We start from the raw sequence: 19,435 nt of genomic DNA on the forward strand, positions 1-19,435 counted from the left end.
GAAAGTTTCCACAAATTCACTACGAAGAACGAGGAACAATATAAACTGGTTACTTGCTGCTGGCTACAACATAAAAAAATCAGCGGTGAAAAAAACGATGTGATATCACTCTGGATTGCAAATGTTGCTGTTCATACAGCAACTATTGAAAGCTTGATAACTTTATCCTGAAAACATAGCAGACACTATTGATTGCGTGGGTCATCGATGATTTTCATGTGTGCATATGTTGTTTTTTTATTGGCATGCTAAGTCGGCCTAATTGACTCGCGCTAGCTTAGCCACTCTGGAGCCCTGAAACTAACAAATAACTAACAAACTACACGGAATTTGTTGGAATCAACTCCACCAACTAATTAAAACCTCGCTAACTCGACGCTTAAGCCTGATGTCAAAACTTCTGAACTTCCCCTTTAAAATCCACAATCAAACTACATTATCTTATATGCAGTGGTGGAAAGTAACAAACAACATTTACTCTCATTTCTGTTACTAAGTAGTTTTTTTTTTGTTTAACTTGTAATGTTTTTAGTGTTTTTTTAAAACAGTAATTTAGCTTTTAGCCTGTGACACGAAAAAGCATGTTTATGTAGTGGTCCTTGCCCACACTCCCCTCTGCTGGCTTTTATTGTTATAACACTTCCTGTTTTGATGTAAGATATCACTTCTAACTTGGCTCACCTGGGAGTGCACCTGCAGCTCATCATTGATCTACACTGCTTATAAGGAGCGGCCTGGGCAGCAAGCAGGTGCCAGATGATTCTGCCAGTTACCATTGGTACATCGGCCAACTAAGCCTTTAGTTTGTGACTCTTGTCTTTGAACGCTTAACTAATTCTGTTTTTTGCCGTCAGGACACCCACCTATCAAAGCCCTCACCGCCACAGCCACAGCCAGTGACCATCCAATCCACCAGCCGCTCAGCACCCTGTCCTTGAGCAATAAATATCACTTCACACTTCATCTGTTTCCGGCTCGCATTTTGGTCCACATTAACTTTGCCTACCCTGCCCTTAACATAATCATCTGGCCAATAGAAATGGACCAAGCGACCGCCGACACCCTCCTAGAGGCCCTCGGACACCAGAGAGTCGTGCTGGGCAAGCATGAGCACACGCTATGTAGCCTTGGAGAGACTCTCCGAAGAATATCTGCGGACTTGCAGCGGGTCAAGACACAGCTCTCGCAATCCACCACTTCCAGGGCCGGCCCTACTATTTCTGTGAGTAGTACTACTGGTGGCCTACCGCCCCCCCTACCACCGGACGTGTTCATTCCAACTCCTGAATGTTACTCCGGGGAGTTGGGCTCTTGCCGTCGTTTTTTTACTCAATTGTAATCTAGTGTTTAATTTGCAACCTTCTAGTTATTCCTCTGATGCCGCTAGAGTTGCTTTTTGTATTAACCTCTTGAGGGGAAAAGCTGGTCAGTGGGCGACAGCACTTTGGGAGAACAATTCACCAGTGCTAAATTCTTTCGAGGCTTTTTCTGGAGAACTACGCAGAGTGTTTGATCACCCTGTTCGTGGGCGAGAGGCCAGAAATCGCCTTTTTTCCCCTTCAGCAAGGTTCTAAATCAGTGGCAGAGTTTTCAATCTCTTTTCGTATTTTGGCTGCCGAAAGTGGCTGGGGTGAGCTGGCTTTAATTTCGGTCTTTTCGCGTAATTTGGCGTAGGACATAAAGGACGAACTAGCGACACGGGATGAGCCTTCCACCCTGGAGGAGCTAATTTCCCTAGCAATTAAGATTGATAATCGCATGAGAGAACGTAAAAGGGAGAAAGCAATTAGTCACGTCTGTTTCCGCCATTCATGTCATCCTCTGCCGCTACCGTCAAACCATCCCCCAGCAACACTCCGCGACCGACATCCCCTCTTCCGTTGGAAGAAGCCATGGAACGTGGCCAAACCGGACACTTGGCAATCACCTGCCCTGCTCAGCCAAGAGTCCGGGCTAACCAGATAAAAGGGAGCACCCTGGTGAGCCAAACCTCCTCAGATTCCGGCTCTCACTCACGACTCGTACTCCCTGCTAGCATCTCCCATGGCTTGGACGCTATGCCACTTCAGGTATTTATCGATTCTGGTGCTGACGACAGTTTTATGGACGAAGGTTTTGCAAATCAAGCCAGAATCCCTCTCGAACCCCTCAAGGCCCCCAAAGTGGTGGAAGCAGTGGATGGAAGAAAACTCTTTTCAGTAACTCATCGCACGGTCCCTCTCATGCTTAAGGTCTCTGGAAATCATCATGAATTAATACAATTGTTTATCATCTCCTCACCAGTAGCGCATGTCATCCTTGGTCTCCCCTGGCTTAAACACCACAACCCAAACATCAACTGGACGGAGGGAAAGATCGTGGGATGGAGCAATCGCTGCCACTTGGAATGTCTTGGCTCAGCGCACCCACTTGGTAGACCAATAAGAAAGCCAACAGGTCCACCAGTGCCTCCTGACCTCACCAATGTGCCCCCTGAATACCATGACTTGGCTACGGTGTTCAGCAAAGACCTCGCCCACACTCTGCCTCCCCATCGCCCCTATGACTGCGCAATTAATCTCCTTCCAGGGGCTCCCCTTCCCACGAGCAGACTCTACAACATATCCGGTCCTGAAAGAGCAGCCATGGAAGACTACATCAGAGACTCCTTGGCTTCTGGTATCATACGCCCCTCTTCCTCTCCAGTCGGTGCTGGGTTCTTCTTTGTGGAGAAAAAAGATTCCACTCTTCGCCCCTGCATTGATTACCACAGCCTAAACCAAATACCAATAAAGGATAAGTACCCATTGCCCCTAATTGACCCTTCTTTTGAGCCCTTCAGTCATGCCAGGTTGTTCACCAAGTTGAATCTCCGAACTGCATATCATCTCGTCCGAATCCGTGAGGGGGATGAGTGGAAGACGGCGTTCAACACTCCCCTTGGTCATTTTGAATACCTAGTAATGCCATTTGGTCTAACAAATGCCCCCGCTGTCTTTCAAAGACTCATGAACGACCTGTTCAGAGACATTCTGAATCGTTTTGTGTTCATCTTCCTTGACGATATACTTGTGTTTTCCCGTTCCCCAGAGGAGCACCGCCTTCACGTCAGGATGGTCTTGCAGCGCCTTCTGGAGAACAGGCTTTTTGTTAAACCAGAGAAGTGCGAGTTCAATGTGTCCTCAGTGAGCTTTTTGGGTTACATAATCACCCAGGGGCACCTCAAACCTGACCCAGTAAAGATCAAAGCAGTTGTTGATTGGCCAACTCCCAGTACCCGGAAGGAGCTTCAGAGATTCCTAGGCTTTGCCAATTTCTACCGTCGCTTTATCCGGGACTACAGCAAGGTGGCCCACTCAACTCACTTCCACGAAACACCCATTTGCCTGGTCCGAAGCTGCTGGTAAGGCATTTTCACAGTTAAAAGTCACTCTTCACCTCTGCCCCGATTCTCAAACACCCTGACACCTCGCAACAATTTGTTGTGGAAGTGGATGCGTCCGACACCGGAGTTGGGGCCATCTTGTCCCAGCGAGACCCCACTACCCACAAGCTCCACCCGTGTGCCTTTTTCTCCCGACGGCTCAGCCCTGCTGAAAGGAACTATGATGTTGGAAACCGGGAATTGCTGGCAGTTGTTTTGGCCCTGCAGGAATGGCGTCACTGGCCTGCGTGGTTGGTGCAGCTAGATGGGAGATTACGTCGCTGGTCAGGGAAGCTCAGAAGGCTGATCCAGATCCAGGAAACGGTCCCCCAAACCGCTTATTTGTCCCATCTGGTGTGAGATCTCAAGTCCTGGAATGGAGCCATTCTTCCAAACTAACCTGTCACCCTGGTATCCATAGGACCCTCTGTTTCCTCCGACAATCGTTCTGGTGGCCTGGAATGGCCAAAGATGCCCGTGAATTTGTCAAGGCCTGCACAGTCTGTGCTCGGGGAAAGGCCTCCCATCAGCCACCTGCTGGTCTACTATGTCCCCTCCCTGTTCCCGGTCGGCCTTGGTCTCATATTGCAGTGGATTTTGTCACCAGACCGCCCCCCTCTGAAGGTAATACAGTTATCCTTACTGTCATCGATCGTTTTTCAAAGTCTGTTCACTATGTTCCCCTTCCCAAACTACCTTCCGCTCTTGAGACTGCCAATCTTTTGGTTAAGCATGTCTTCAGGCTTCATGGCCTCCCTCTAGACATTGTTTCAGATCGTGGTCCTCAGTTTTCCTCGTTGGTATGGAAAGAGTTCTGCAAGGCTGTGGGTGCGGCAGTGAGTCTTTCTTCAGGATACCATCCCCAGACCAATGGCCAGGCGGAAAGGGCCAACCAGGACCTCGAGGCTGCTCTGCGGTGTGTTGCCGCCCATCACCCGGTCTCCTGGAGCACTTTCCTTCCATGGGTAGAGTACGCACATAATTCGCTCGTCTGCTCGGCCACTGGTATGTCTCCTTTCATGGCTTGCAATGGATTTCAGCCCCCTTTGTTCCCGGAGCAGGAAAGGGAAATAGCAGTCCCTGCTGTGAAGGACCACATCAGCAGGATTAGGGGCATCTGGGGTACTGTAAGGGCAGCCCTCACTTGCACCGCTGAGAAAAACAAGAGACTGGCCGATATCCATCGTTCACCTGTGCCAGAGTACAAGGTGGGTCAGGAGGTCTGGTTGTCTGCCCGGGACCTTCCCCTGCAGGTGGAGTCACGTAAATTGGCCCCCCGGTTCGTGGGCCCTTACAAAATAATAAAGATCATTAACCCATCTGCTGTTCGTTTGGACCTCCCGGCATCCATGAATGTCCACCCCACCTTTCATGTTTCCTTGATCAAGCCGGTTTCCTCCAGTGACCTCTGCCCTCCGGCTGTTACACCTCCCCCACCCCTTCTCATTGATGGCCACCCAGCATTTGCTGTCTCGAAGATTCTGGATGTCAGGCCTCGCGGCCGTGGTTTCCAGTTTCTGGTAGATTGGGTGGGCTATGGCCCTGAGGAGAGGTCATGGATCTCCCGGAGTTTAATTCTGGACCTGTCCCTCTTGCGGGATTTCTACGCTGCCAACCCTGGGAAGCCGGGCAGGCCGCCCGGTGGCGTCCGTTGAGGGGGGGGTACTGTAGTGGTCCTTGCCCACACTCCCCTCTGCTGGCTTTTATTGTTATAACACTTCCTGTTTTGATGTAAGATATCACTTCTAACTTGGCTCACCTGGGAGTGCACCTGCAGCTCATCATTGATCTACACTGCTTATAAGGAGCGGCCTGGGCAGCAAGCAGGTGCCAGATGATTCTGCCAGTTACCATTGGTACATCGGCCAACTAAGCCTTTAGTTTGGGACTCTTGTCTTTGAACGCTTAACTAATTGTTTTTTGCCGTCAGGACACCCACCTATCAAAGCCCTCACCGCCAGTGACCATCCAATCCACCAGCCGCTCAGCACCCTGTCCTTGAGCAATAAATATCACTTCACACTTCATCTGTTTCCGGCTCACATTTTGGTCCACATTAACTTTGCCTACCCTACCCTTAACAGTTTATTTCATAATACAAACGGTATTTTATACTCCTGAATGAAATGGACCACTTGGATGTGTGACATAGCGATCGATATATTTATTCAATTTTTTGAATCCCGCATTACGAAAATGACAGACTTCTGGCTTCGGTCTTGCATTGAGGAAGAGGGCGCTGTGACGTCTACGGGTGAAGGAGTCCTCTTCACTATACAGCCGTACTGTTGTATGAGAAGGACTAAGGATTCAGCTAATTTTGCGGATTAATTCGTTTATTTTTCGCATCACGCCAGCCAAACGGCTGCAGAAAAATCTTGCTGTACGACGGAGAGGCTTGTGAACCTTTTTGGGGTTTCAAAAGGTTCCCATTCACCGGTGGATATTGGCTAAAACAAGCCCTACTACTGTGGGACCATGGGACTTACGATGAAGTGAGTAAACATCATGTTTTGTATTATGTCAAATACTGGATCATTTTAATATGTAGGTGGCTTGCATTTTGTGGCTGACATGCTCCTTGTCCCCTCGGCCGACGACCGGCGGCTTGTCGCACATCCCCCCGCCAGGAGAGCACTATACTCGGCTTATTGCCCTCTTCATGTGCCCGGTGTTCTGTCAAATTTTTCAACCGACCAGAAATTGCAACTTTGTGTTAAAAATAGCCACGAAAACAGCGATTACAAAGTAAACACTACAAACTCTCTTTAAATAAAGGACTACTTACGTTTGATCATGGATGGGCTTGTGAAAAGCTCTCCTCATACACATATTGTCATGTTAGCTGCATAACAACTGCAGCCGCCCTCCTATGAGTCTCTTGCTGTTTACGACTTCGCCGTGTATTAAAGCATTATTTTGCCATATTCGTCTTAACCATTTGGCAGCTACGCGCTCCTCCGACGTCGGCCGGTTTGTCCGCCGGTCATTGTCCAGCTGCTTCCCCGCGAACGAGCCCTCTGCCCACAGCAGGGGAACGACGAGCTCTAACTTGTTTGCCACCAGGCGGGTTGCCGATCGGCGAAGACAATCGACAACCCAGTCGTCATGTGAAATGATCCGGACTAGTTATGTGTGATTTTCCGCTTCGAAGACTTCAAAACATCACTGGGTTCGGGTTAGCATATCGGCTTAGCTGTCACGCCTCTTGGTTTGTTTACATTCTCCGAAGCCGGGGAAGGGAAATGACATAAGCCTGACTTAGGTGGCATAAAATATCGTTCGGGAGGTGCGACAGTAAAGGTGAAGTCAACAGTTTTGACCATAATAGAGTAATTTTGCCATGTCGTCCTGAATAAATGCATTTTTATTATTACATATTCCATTTAGCACAAGACTGTTATTTGTCATGACCATGCTATTTATTTAGCTATTGGGGAAACATACTTGGATAAAAAGAATATCCTTTAAAAATATTGGAGTAGAGAGACTGAAACAATGAAATTTTGCGGCTGTCTTCGTCGCGTTTTCCTAGTTCTGAAGAATTCCCCCCCAATGGGCTGCATACTAAATCAGATCAAATCGTTACTCTGCTGACGTCATCCGCCTGTTGGGGACGCTAGAGCTCTATAATGGTAGGCGTGGGTAACCGGCAGACTAAAAGACTAATTTCCCGTCATCTGCGCTTTGCTAAATTGTTGTAAATAGTCGAATCGTCTTAAAATATGGCTAGGTTCATACTACAGGTCTTAATGCACGAATCAGATTTTTTCATGTTTTTCCGACTCAAGTCGGGCATTAACTTGACAATCTGAACGGGACAAGTCACATAGAAGTGGACCATTTCAAATCCGATCTGTGTCACTTTCGTATGTGGTTCAAATCCGATCTGGGCCAAATTTTTTCAGAACGTGACTGGCGGTCTGAACTGGCAAGACTCCCAAATTGGAATTCATGCAACACGTCAGCAAAGAGCAAGAGGCACGGAGGACGGCAGCCATGTAGGCATTAGCGCCTAGCTTGCACTCTGCTTTTAAGCACGAAGCGGGCTTGACCACAGTCATTAAAAAAATAAGATGAAGAAAAGAATAAGCCTTACAGTTTTCGATTTTCATTCTGTGCGCTGAATGAGCAATATTTCATTATTGCACATATGGCCGAGTCGGGGCAAACTGACACACCCACGTCATTTCACGCACACACGTCAAGGCTCAAGTGTGCGCGTGTATGCGTTCTATCAGTCCATACAAACTTTGAATATAAGACTAAACGGGGATTATTAATGTCTGTTATTTATGTCCTCTTTTTGGAAATCAAAATATGATCGCTCTGGAATGACATATAGCTAGCATGTGTAATTTGTTTTGATGCTTCTGCGCATGCGGGTCTCTTTGCTGAGCGCATCTCGGACTGCGAATTCGTGCGAATGCGTGATACTTGAACGGTCTCAATGGACAAAGGCAGTCTGAACGGGCACGCCAAAAAAACAGATATGGCAAAAAATCGGATTTGTGCATTAAGACCTGTAGTATAAACCTAGCCTATGATTCTAATTCACATAATAATGCTATTTAAGACTTTTTTTTTCTCCTGTCGTACGCACTTAAAATATATTATGTTGGAATTTATATACTCAATTACGTTATGAAACACAAATGTTACAAAGTGAAAATGAGAGAGAGAGAGGGAGGGGGAAATGGATAATTTTGTATCTGAGTGCCAGTACAAAGCACCCATTTGATTGGCTCTGATAAGTGCAGTGCCAGACAACAACACATAGTAGAAACCCTATTATTATTATTCATTTATTTTTTTGCCAAAAATGGGTGCCGTCACTATTGTGCTTGTAAGTAGTTACTATCACATCTATTATTTTGTTTTTCTTCCCCATTTTGCACAGCTAAAAGTAAAATTTGTGTACAAAAAAAGTGTTGTTGCAACCCCAACACACACACGCACAGAGTAACGTGGTAAGTTTACTTTTCAGTACAATTTAAATAAGCTACTTTTACCTTTTTAGTAGATTTTTACACAAGTAATTTTACTTTCACTTCAGTAAAATTTAATCATTGTCACAGTACTTTTACTTGAGTTGATTTTTGGTACTTTTTCCACCCCTGCTTACATGCTGCTAACACAGAGAGAGGGAACTGAAAGACTGGACTAAAAGCACACTGAATCACATTTAAAATGATAAAATGACAATGATAATGACTATATACTCTGCTTGACTATTTTACTTTTAAAGTTGCAAAAGGTTTACATGATGTGTGAAGTCGCCGGTTACCTTCGAGTGTTTCTTTCTCCGAGTCAGAGTCCCAGCTTAGGGAGGAAGGAAAGGCTGAGGACCTAAATCTCCTCTGTGCGCTCCTTGCTGGGTCCGCACTGTGCTCACAAATCTCGGTCTGATCTGGACCCTCATCTTCATCATGACCTTGTGAGTCTTTAGCAGACGTCAGGGCATCGCTCAAATCGGAAGAACATGAGGACTAGTGACAAGAATGACAATACATGCAACATATTAGGAGTGGTAATCTCTTGGTACCTCACGATACGATACGATTTGCGATACAAAGCTCACGATAACGGTGATCTGACGATACGGCGATACAACGATGATCGATACATTGGTCAGGAAATCATTCTACGATATTCTACAAACAACTAACAAACAGAAAAATAAGCTTCTGCTGTGAATTAGAAAGAGTTTATCAATAGTAGACGTCTAATCCATTTGAACTGGGAGGGTGGCAGCGAATGCACATTCGTTCATTCGCTGCCATCCCTCCCACTTCAAACAGATTGCACGTCTATGGCCGTCAGTGGTAGCCAGTGCTAGGCAATGAGGTCATTTTGGGCCATTTAAGGTCATTGACCTGTTGATTTTCAGATACATCCTGTTGATTTGGGGGTATCCAATGGGTCACTTCCTGTTTATTTTGAGTTACAGAACAGGAGGTGACCTGGGAATCACCCAAATGAATATGCAGTGACTCAAACTCAACAGAAAATGACCTGTAAATGCCCTAAAATGAACAGTAACTGACCTGTAAATGCCCTGAAAATCGGACCGAATGACCGTGAATGCTCTGGTTTTGAGTGAACGAACCTTCCCCGTCTAAATGGATTGGGTCTCGAACACCGTTAATGCGGTTAATAGAGTTAACAGACACGATTATGGTAGAAGATTTTGGTAGCAACTAGGGCTGTCAAACGATTAAAAATTTTAATCGAGTTAATCACAGCTTAAAAATTAATTAATCGTAATTAATCGCAATTCAAACCATCTATAAAATATGCCATATTTTTCTGTAAATTATTGCTAGAATGGAAAGATAAGACACAAGACGGATATATACATTCAACATACTGCACATAAGTACTGTATTTGTTTATTATAACAATAAATCAACAAGATGGCATTAACATTATTAACATTCTGTTAAAGCAATCCATGGATAGAAAGACTTGTAGTTCTTAAAAGATAACTGTTCGGACAAGTTATAGGAATTTTATATTAAAAACCCCTCTTAATGTTTTCGTTTTAATAAAGTTTGTAAAATTTTCAATCAAAAAATAAACTAGTAGCTCGCCATTGTTGATGTCAATAATAATTATGGTGCTGAAGCCTGAAACCCATAAAATCAGTCGCACCCAAGCGCCAGCAGAGGGCGGAAAAACACCCAAAAACACAAGTAACAAGTGGAAATGACACTTTACTGTCATTTTAATCTGTTTGAGCGGGGCATGTGCGTTAAATGCGTCAAATATTTTAACGTGATTAATTTAAAATTTTGACAGTCCTAGTAGCAACTTGTTGGTTCCTTATTATTTTTATTTATTTATTTTTTTAGACATTGACACCTTTATAATGATATCGCGATTCTTGGCAGGAGCATATCGATAACCTTTAGGGTGCAAAGTATCACGATATATCACCATTTCGATATTTTTCACACCCCTACAACATACAGTATATATCATGGTTACTGTAATATAAGGTATGAATAGAAATGTTTTCGTTTTTTATGAAAAAAAGTGATATACTGTATCTTAAAAATGCAATGATTTAAACCTTTATAGAGCACTCGTTGGATTCATGGGCTGTCATTGACATCTGATCCATTTTAACTGATTCTGTGGGGTGGCAAAATCAGCCCTGAGTATTCTATTAAAAGTGCCTGGTGGGTGTCACGGGCATGTGTCATTTCGTCTACTGGGCTATGGCTGAGCAGAGGGTTGTGCTTTACATGTTCAACCTGGCAACCAGCAAACATGCGACTGAGAAGGGAAAATAACTCACGTAACTTGTGTTGATCTACAGCACCATGCAAAAGTCTCAACCAACCCTAACTTTGTTGTGTTAGTGATCTTTCACTGCACTCATCAAACTGTAATTGTATGAATTCTGAATACAAAACTTCTGGTCACAGTTTCCCAAAAATCAGTGCATACTGTATGTCTTTTGGAAATACTTATAAAAACGTATGAGCACCACATGAGGAAATAATGGTTATTGTGTGGAAAGATACAACCAAAAATGTTTGTCACACTCATGCAACTAATGGATACGTTCATGTTTACATTTGTCCAATTATATGGCGCTTTATATCCCTCTGCTGTGAATTTTTAAATCAACAGTAGTTTGTCACTAGTAGACTACAGGTAGACACCCAATCCGTTTGAACTGGAAGGTCTTCCATCCCAGATCAAATGGATTGGAAGTATATCGCCGTCAATGGCATTCAATTAAATAATAATAGTAGTGATATGAAGGTTTTACCTGCTGGACGGTGCAGTTAAGGACATGGTTTTGTGCAGAGTTTAAAGATGGGGGCGCATAGCTGATCCCTGGGGTCAAGGGTTGCCCTTCTGGCTCCATTATAACTCCCCCAGAAAACAGTATGGACTCCCACAGGTGACCAGCCCGCCTACATCTTGTGCACGGCTTGTCTTCTGCAAACAAGGAAGAAAAAGGGGGTAAGTGATATTTTGTGCCTGCAACTTTCAACCATTGCTTAACAATACTGATTGCATTCAACTGCATGACAAAACTGCAATTGGCGTGCTAAAAGCAGGTATGTCTGACAATGCAAAAGATTGCAGAGTTGCAGAATGTCCATGTTTTAGCTGTCCTCAGTATATCCCTATCACCAGCAGCAGCTGTAGGCCTGTCTGACCCATTTTCACAATACGTCTGCTCTTTTAAATGAGACAGGGCTCCCAAATGGTTACATAAAGATGTGGCGTTTATTTCCAGGCCCACGTCCTTTCTGTCCCTCTTCTAGACAGGAAGAAAATAGCCGAGACAGAAAAGGTGCAGCGGCTTGGCTTGTTAGCCACAGCAAGTACGTGGCCAGTGTTGTTGATCGGTCGTTGTCATGTCAGGTCTTAGAACCACGATGCAATGTGGCTTTTACAAGCACGAACACACACATCAGCTGCATTTCACCCGAAAAATACTCACGGATATCGGCCTGGTTTGCGGATCCAGGGGAAGAAGTCGCAGTCTAAGCGGTGCTCGTCATAGTTGAAGACCGAGCAAGAAGCTTGACGCCCCTGAGACGATGCTCGCTACAAGCCCCCGGCTGCTTTCTCGCACCGATCTGTTCTTTTACTGTCACTCGAGGCAGCTTGGGAGATGTTTTGCATTGCTCCCTTGCAAGTGCCAGGCGCAGGACTCCATGTTAATAAATTTGCAGGCACGCCACGGCAGCGGCGGCGTACGTAACGTCGACTATGGGAGGTGACCAGAAGTTGGAGTCGCCCTCCAGCAGCAAGTTCATTAAGTTAAAATTTTCTTTTTTTTTTTTTTTAACTCATACCCCCAACATTCAAAAAATACTATCGTTCGTCTATTTTGCACATTCATTCATACCTTAAAATATGTAATAACAATGTTACAGTCTATTATATGGAACTTCATACACTGACATGGATTACTTTTAGAAACCCCATTTATATTGATAGTTAGAATCTATTCTGATAGTGTAATTGTAGACGGCATGATTCTTCACTCAGCAATGTGTCTTACTTATACAGTAGGTTTACAGAATTATTTGAAGTATTACACAGTAGTATGCTTCATTTTTTTTTTTTTGCTCGAATTTGTTCTATAGGCAAGTGTGTCTAGTTTTGCCAATTTTACTTTCTCATAAAATCTGTTCATGACTCTAATGTGCTGCTCCATCAAGAAAAAAAAAAAAAAAAAGCTCTTTAGCGGACTCTAGTGGCCAATAACGGAAGTCTGGTCTTTCATCGGGTAAACCAGGGGTCCCCAAACTACGGCCCGCGGGCCGGATACGGCCCGCCTCCACATTTGGTCCGGCCCCCTCAACAATATTTATTTATTTATTATTATTTTATTTTTTTTCAATAGTGTTATTTATTTCCTGGATTTTTTTCTGTGAAGAACGCAGAGATGGTTATTTGGTTATTATCTATTTATTTGATAGTGTTATTATTATTTATTATTTATTATGATATGATATGATATGATAAAATAATATAATATAATATAATATAATATAATATAATATATATATATATATATATATATATATATATATATATATATATATATATATATATATATATATATATATATATAAATTTTATTTACTTTTGTTCCGTGAATAATCCAGAATGGGTTATTTGATTGTGGTTTTCTGAAAAACAATAAATTTTTACCTTTAGGCACTCCTGCAATCGTCACACTTTTTCTGTTACAAACTGACCCGGCCCCTCATCAGAGAAGGGAAAAGTTATGTGGCCCTCACAGGAAAAAGTTTGGGGACCCCTGGGGTAAACCATTTAATTAAAGTGAAGTCTTCGTAACATCAAATATAGCCCAGGATTTTCCTATGCTGGAACAACCGGTATCAAGGGCGTTGGTTTGGTCTTGATAATGGTAGGGACGATATAATAGCATAACCTGCATGTACACTTTTTGCTGGGGATGGGACATTAATAAGACCAAACAGATTGGGTGAACGGGGGTCAGGGCTACATTTCTCACGAATATGAAAAAATAAAAATGGAGCCTTCCTTCAGGTAAAACACTACTGCTCAAGTACAGCCGAACTTAACAAAAAATGAAAGCTTCTTTGGGCTGCTTTAAGACAACATACTGTAAATAAAATAAAAATTGGGAAGGAGGCAGTAAACCTCGGTTCACTACATTTCTGACAGTTTAATTAACGCTAACAGTAGAAAAACATACATGAGGCTATTTCTCTCAAGGCAGCTTCCTACTCAAGTTCAGGAAATTCACACAGATTAACGTTATTCTTACTCTGATGCAGGTCGGATTTTCAGTAGCAAAATTAGTGGTTACTCACAGTTGCTGCTGCTAGTGGGAAAAAAAAAATCCAATATTCCTTGTCTTCGAAGGCGGCGGACGTCGGATGTTGTATCTGTGTTGGGACTCGGGCTGTGATTGCGTATGTGTGTGTGTGTGTGTGGGGGGGTTAAGTCATCAGCCAATCAAACGTGCGTTTGAGGGGAAAAAATGGACTGGCACATTCAGCAAGTGAAAAGGGGTCAATGTAAGTCTGAACATAATGAAAGTAATTTACTTAATAATGGTAGGGTCAATTCTATCCTTACAACATATGGGAAGACAATCTAAATTACCTATATAACTGAAGTCATTATATAATGCAAATTAGGTTCCTTAAAAGTTGGTGGGGACAATTTGAGTATCCTGAAAAGTTGGTAGTGTTATGTCCCTACCGTCCTTGTGCAAACCTATGCCCTTGACCAGTATACAAATAATTCTTCATCATCCTCAATTAAAGCCATTTAATGTCAACTATTAGCCTAATATACACTCACCGGCAACTTTATTAGGTACACCATGCTAGTAACGGGTTGGACCCCCTTTTGCCTTCAGAACTGCCTCAATTCTTCGTGGCATAGATTCAACAAGGTGCTGGAAGCATTCCTCGGAGAGTTTGATCCATATTGACATGATGGCATCACACAGTTGGTCCAGATTTGTCGGCTGCACATCCATGATGCGAATCTCCCGTTCCACCACATCCCAAAGATGCTCTATTGGATTGAGATCTGGTGACGGTGGAGGCCATTTGAGTACAGTGAACTCATTGTCATGTTCAAGAAACCAGTCTGAGATGATTTCAGCTTTATGACATGGCGCATTATCCTGCTGAAAGTAGCCATCAGAAGTTGGGTACATTGTGGTCATAAAGGGATGGTCAGCAACAATACTCAAGTAGGCTGTGGCGTTCCAACGATGCTCAATTGGTACCAAGGGGCCCAAAGTGTGCCAAAAAATATTCCCCACACCATTACACCACCACCACCAGCCTGAACCATTGATACAAGGCAGGATGGATCCATGGTTTCATGTTGTTGACGCCAAATTCTGACCCTACCATCCGAATGTCACAGCAGAAATCGGACTCATCAGACCAGGCAACGTTTTTCCAATCTTCTATTGGCAAATTTCGATGAACTTGTGCAAATTGTAGCCTCAGTTTCCTGTTCTTAGCTGAGAGGAGTGGCACCCGGTATGGTCTTCTGCTGCTGTAGCCCTCAAAGCCTCAAAGTTCGACATATTGTGCGTTCAGAGATGCTCTTCTGCCTACCTTGGTTGTAACGGGTGGTTATGTGAGTGACTGTTGCCTTTCTATCAGCTCGAACCAGTCTGGCCATTCTCCTCTGACCTCTGGCATCAACAAGGCATTTCCGCCCACAGAACTGCCGCTCACTGGATATTTTTTCTTTTTCGGACCATTCTCTGTAAACCCTAGAGATTAGGGTTGCCACCTGTCCCTTAAAATAAGGAACGATCCGAAATTGGGAATTAAATGCTGCGTTCCGTATTGAACTAATACGGAATGTAATTGAATAGATACATTTCTATGCATTTGAGGAGTTTGGGGGATGTCACTTTTTTTCTCTGCCTGTACAGCTTTGGGCGCGAGGGGGGCGTCCCATATTTCTTATTTCTGAAAGGTGGCAACCCTACTAGATATGGTTGTGCGTGAAAATCCCAGTAGATCAGCAGTTTCTGAAATACTCAGACCAGCCCTTCTGGCACCAACAACCGTGCCACGTTCAAGGTCACTCAAATCACCTTTCTTTCCCATACTGATGCTCGGTTTGAACTGCAGGAGATTGTCTTAAACCATGTCTACATGCCTAAATGCACTGAGTTGCCGGCATGTGATAGGCTGATTAGAAATTAAGTGTTAACGAGCAGTTGGACAGGTGTACCTAATAAAGTGGCCGGTGAGTGTAGAATTCATCCATGAAAGTGTTGGTGGAGAAAAGTAGTTTATATCCAGGTCTCTAGTCTCTATATCTAGGTCCATAAATAACACACCAGCAAACAAAAATGTCACAAAAAGTGAATACACGTTCATTTTATTATGCTTGTTCTTTTTGGGGGGTGAGGGGTACTTTCAGCCCTCAATTGGAAGAGAGAGAGAGAGAGCATTATTTTCTTTTACTCATCCATCCTGTACCGGGTATACCCTATAAATTGCTGACATCATAGGTAATTAAACATAGATAGCTTATTTGTGATGTAAAAAAAAAATATCACATTAGATAACAATCTGTGGCACAATCATGATCGATCTTTGATGGTGCACTAAATTAATGGAATTCAAGGCTTCATTCAAATCTTGATCGCTCATTTCGGGCAAGACTACGGAGTAGGATTTTTTTCAAAAAGATTTGTACTCGTATTTACACATTCGTATTCGTATAATTCTTACTCCATACACGACCGCCTTTTCAATGATGGAGCTTCAAGCTGGATCTGTAGGTGGCGGTATAGAGTTTACCGACGTCTGAGTGAGGAAATGTTATAAGACACGAGTGACAAAGAAGACAGCTAGCACGGCCAGCAACAATACGGTCAGTTATGGTTATAAAATACTCCTTAATTTTACTAACATATTCATTTTTACCAGCATTATAGACTGAAGACCCCTAAGCAAATAATAGGCATTTTTGGTTCCACTCCTGAGGATAAAATAGTTTTGTCTATTTTTCCGTAGGAAATGACAGCGAGCTTGATCTCTACATCCTGCTCGTAACATTCGGCTGAAAATGCAACAAAACAACCGATGTAATATTCAGTAAATTTGCTCTTATGTGAAGTCTAAGTAATGCTGAATTGTCACGGATATTATTGCAATGTCAAAGAATCCTCTTATTATGTACTCGACCTCACAGCTTTTTAATTTGCCAATATACTAATTCTTTTTTTTTTTTAAAGTCAAAATTGGCTATCACCAGCTCTATTTATGAAGTTGCTATTTATGTGGAATTGAAAAAAATAAATAAATACATTTGAAAAATGTGTAATTGGAAACTTAAAACATATGGCAATGAATGATGCACCTGAAATAAATCTTTAAAGCATTGACAGGGGTAAACAAAATAACGATGTGGTTTCCCATATTCCAATTTGCATAGGATAATAAAATTAATAGTTAAGAATGAACGCCTTAAATTGTTCAAATACAGAGTAAGGAATAGAGTAAGGAATAAATATAACCTATTTAACCGGCATTTCTCATTGATAAAATTCACGAAATTAATACTATTTGGTCTGCGATTGGCTGGCAACCAGTCCAGGGTGTCCCCTGCCTACTGCCCATAGATAGCTGGGATAGGCTCCAGCACCTCCGCGACCCTCATGAGGAAAAGCGGCATGGAAAATGAATGAATGAATGAATACTATTTGGTGCGATTAATTAAGCACCATAATGGTTAGTCGGAGTAACATACAAGAGATCAAGAAGCAAAGATATTGCTTTTACATTCTCTAAAATAGGAAGCAACAATTGATCACCAATACCTCTCTATTGCGGGGTTTAGACCAGGATAATCTACTGTATATTGCAGAGTGAAGCCACAGAGAGTCATCAGCAGGTTGCAACAAAGAAAAATACAGACATGAAGTTTCCCTTAAAATTGAAGATGTGCTTGGGAATTAATTCCATATGTATGATTTTTTTTTTTTTTTCATTTTTCCACATCAAGTTTTGTTAATGTACTGAAATATTGAAAAGCTATGAATGTGTATTCCAAAGTTTAGAGGTAAATGAAGTCAACATGTAAATGTTATAGTGCATTTCATATTCATCAAGAAGTTTCATCTTAAAGCCTGACATACCTGACTTTTTCTGAGACGTGTTAGAAATTGTGTTTTCCATTATGATGTTGCAGATTCTTATGTCATAATAAAAAGTATAATAATGGCGTTTATTATAACGGTGTTGTTGCTGTCCTCATTTTTTTGTCTTCTCTCTTTCCCAGATACTCACCTTGCTTGGCTTTCATCCTAGAAAATGGACACCCGGTTCACTCGAGGGAAATCCACCATATTGGAGCGCCCCTTGACGAGACCCAAGACTGAAGTCAGCTTGAGTGCGTTTGCATTGCTGTTCTCAGAGATGGTCCAGTACTGTCAGAGCCGGGTGTACTCTGTTTCGGAGCTGCAGACGCGCCTGGCTGACATGGGCCAGAGTGTGGGTGCCGGCTTGCTGGATGTGCTCGTGCTTAGGGAGAAGAATGGCAAGAGGGAAACAAAAGTGCTTAACATGTTGCTCTTTATTAAGGTTTGTACTGTCAAGCAGACAAAAAATGTAGAGACTTGCTGACAGTGATGGCAAGTAAAGTATTTAAATTTGTAACTCTTTCCATTGTAGGTAAATGTATGGAAGTCTTTATTTGGGAAGGAGGCCGACAAACTGGAGCAGGCCAATGACGACGACAAGACTTACTACATCATAGAAAAGGAGCCCCTCATCAATGCTTACATCTCTGTGCCCAAAGAGAATAGCAGCTTAAACTGCGCTGCCTTTACTGCAGGCATCGTGGAGGCTATCCTCACACACAGCGGTTTCCCTGCTAAGGTTACAGCCCATTGGCACAAAGGCACCACACTCATGATCAAGTTTAATGAGTCTGTCATTGCCCGGGACAAGGCTTTAGATGGCAGATAAGGACAGCAGGAAAAATCCAGGAATTTTTGGTGTTGTTCATTGAAGGACAAATATAAAGAACTATTTAACTCTACACAACCTTGGAGTTACTCTTCCATTTCGGAGTCATTTAAAGATTAAGTTCTTATTTACTTTCATATAATATACTGTAGTGTCTACTCTTGCACACTGGCCATCTATGTTGCCCCTCCCCCCCTCCCAGTTCGCTCTCCAGTGAGCAAAGTACCAACGCATGCAGGACTAGACTTCATATTTTGAACCTAGAGTAGGGTTTCTAACCTGTTGCCAGGAGCCAGATTGGCCCCGTCACATCATTTTGTGCAAATTACATCGACATCATGTCTTCTTGTTTTTTTTTTTTTTTGCTAAAATAAACTTTATGGGAAATTTCTGCAGTTCAGAAATCTGAGAATGATTACATAATCCCCTAACCCCTTAATTTACCAAAATAAATTATAATTGTTAAATAATAGATTATTTGCTTGTTCTGTGTTTTTTAATTCAATCAAAAAATGAAAAATATAAAATGTTTAGTGAGTTACCTACCCCCTTTTGTTTAATAAATACAAAATATAAATGTTTTTTAATTGAAAAAACCTTTTTAATTTTTTTTTTTTTAAATAGATATTAAAGAAACCATAACTACAATGTGGCTCACAACAAAGATGAGTTTGACACCCCTGACCTACAGTTTAGTAATGTATGTATGTAATGTAAATTTATAAAAAATAAAAAACAAAATATCACAGATTACCTTTTCTTTATAAGTCTGGAATGTATCCCCAAGGATAAAAGTCCAATCCATTTGGACTGGGAGGGTTGGCAACGAATGAAAAATCGTTGTCAGCTCCTGCCAGTCCAAACAGATCGGACGTCTACCGCTGTCAATGGCAGCCAACGAGTTAAAACTATGTTAGCTGTTACAGTCTTATACTGTATTTTTAAAGTATCAACTAATTTATGCGACATTGCGTATGGCTATTGTTTGGAAATATTTATAACATGATCATAAAATATGTTGAAATTATTTTCCATTGTGCAT

The 19,435-nt window shown here is 42.5% G+C and overlaps 2 protein-coding genes across 3 annotated transcripts in view; one reads left to right on the forward strand and one right to left on the reverse strand.

Moving 5' to 3' along the window:
• Positions 1–12,127, reverse strand: part of wizb (WIZ zinc finger b) — a 79,397-nt gene extending 67,270 nt beyond the window's left edge. The window contains exons 1-3 of one of the 2 annotated variants that reach the window (XM_057861540.1): positions 11,871–12,127; positions 11,187–11,359; positions 8,691–8,892 (exon numbers count right to left, since the gene is read on the reverse strand). In XM_057861540.1, coding sequence (XP_057717523.1) covers positions 8,691–8,892; positions 11,187–11,285 — 301 coding nt within the window. In that variant the 5' untranslated portion in view covers positions 11,286–11,359; positions 11,871–12,127. Of the gene's footprint in view, positions 1–8,690; positions 8,893–11,186; positions 11,360–11,870 lie in introns of those variants that run through there. The other variant, XM_057861541.1, reaches the window with a different exon arrangement.
• A 4,043-nt stretch (positions 12,128–16,170) lies between these two features.
• On the forward strand, positions 16,171–19,127 carry trappc5 (trafficking protein particle complex subunit 5). Its single transcript, XM_057817170.1, has 3 exons — positions 16,171–16,294; positions 17,705–18,006; positions 18,097–19,127. The coding sequence occupies exons 2-3, from the start codon at positions 17,737–17,739 to the stop codon at positions 18,391–18,393; spliced, it is 567 nt and encodes a 188-aa protein (XP_057673153.1). The 5' UTR covers positions 16,171–16,294; positions 17,705–17,736; the 3' UTR covers positions 18,394–19,127.
• The last annotated feature ends 308 nt before the right edge of the window (positions 19,128–19,435 follow it).

Source organism: Corythoichthys intestinalis, chromosome 16 (genome assembly GCF_030265065.1).
Source record: "Corythoichthys intestinalis isolate RoL2023-P3 chromosome 16, ASM3026506v1, whole genome shotgun sequence".
In the NCBI taxonomy this organism is placed as follows: Eukaryota; Metazoa; Chordata; class Actinopteri; order Syngnathiformes; family Syngnathidae; genus Corythoichthys; species Corythoichthys intestinalis.

Bases quoted from the DNA above. Each gene is read 5' to 3' on its own strand.
- trappc5 (XM_057817170.1), top strand. From the start codon at position 17,737: ATGGACACCCGGTTCACTCGAGGGAAATCCACCATATTGGAGCGCCCC. The intron at 18,007-18,096 runs GTTTGTACTGTC...TTTCCATTGTAG, and splicing joins ACATGTTGCTCTTTATTAAG to GTAAATGTATGGAAGTCTTT.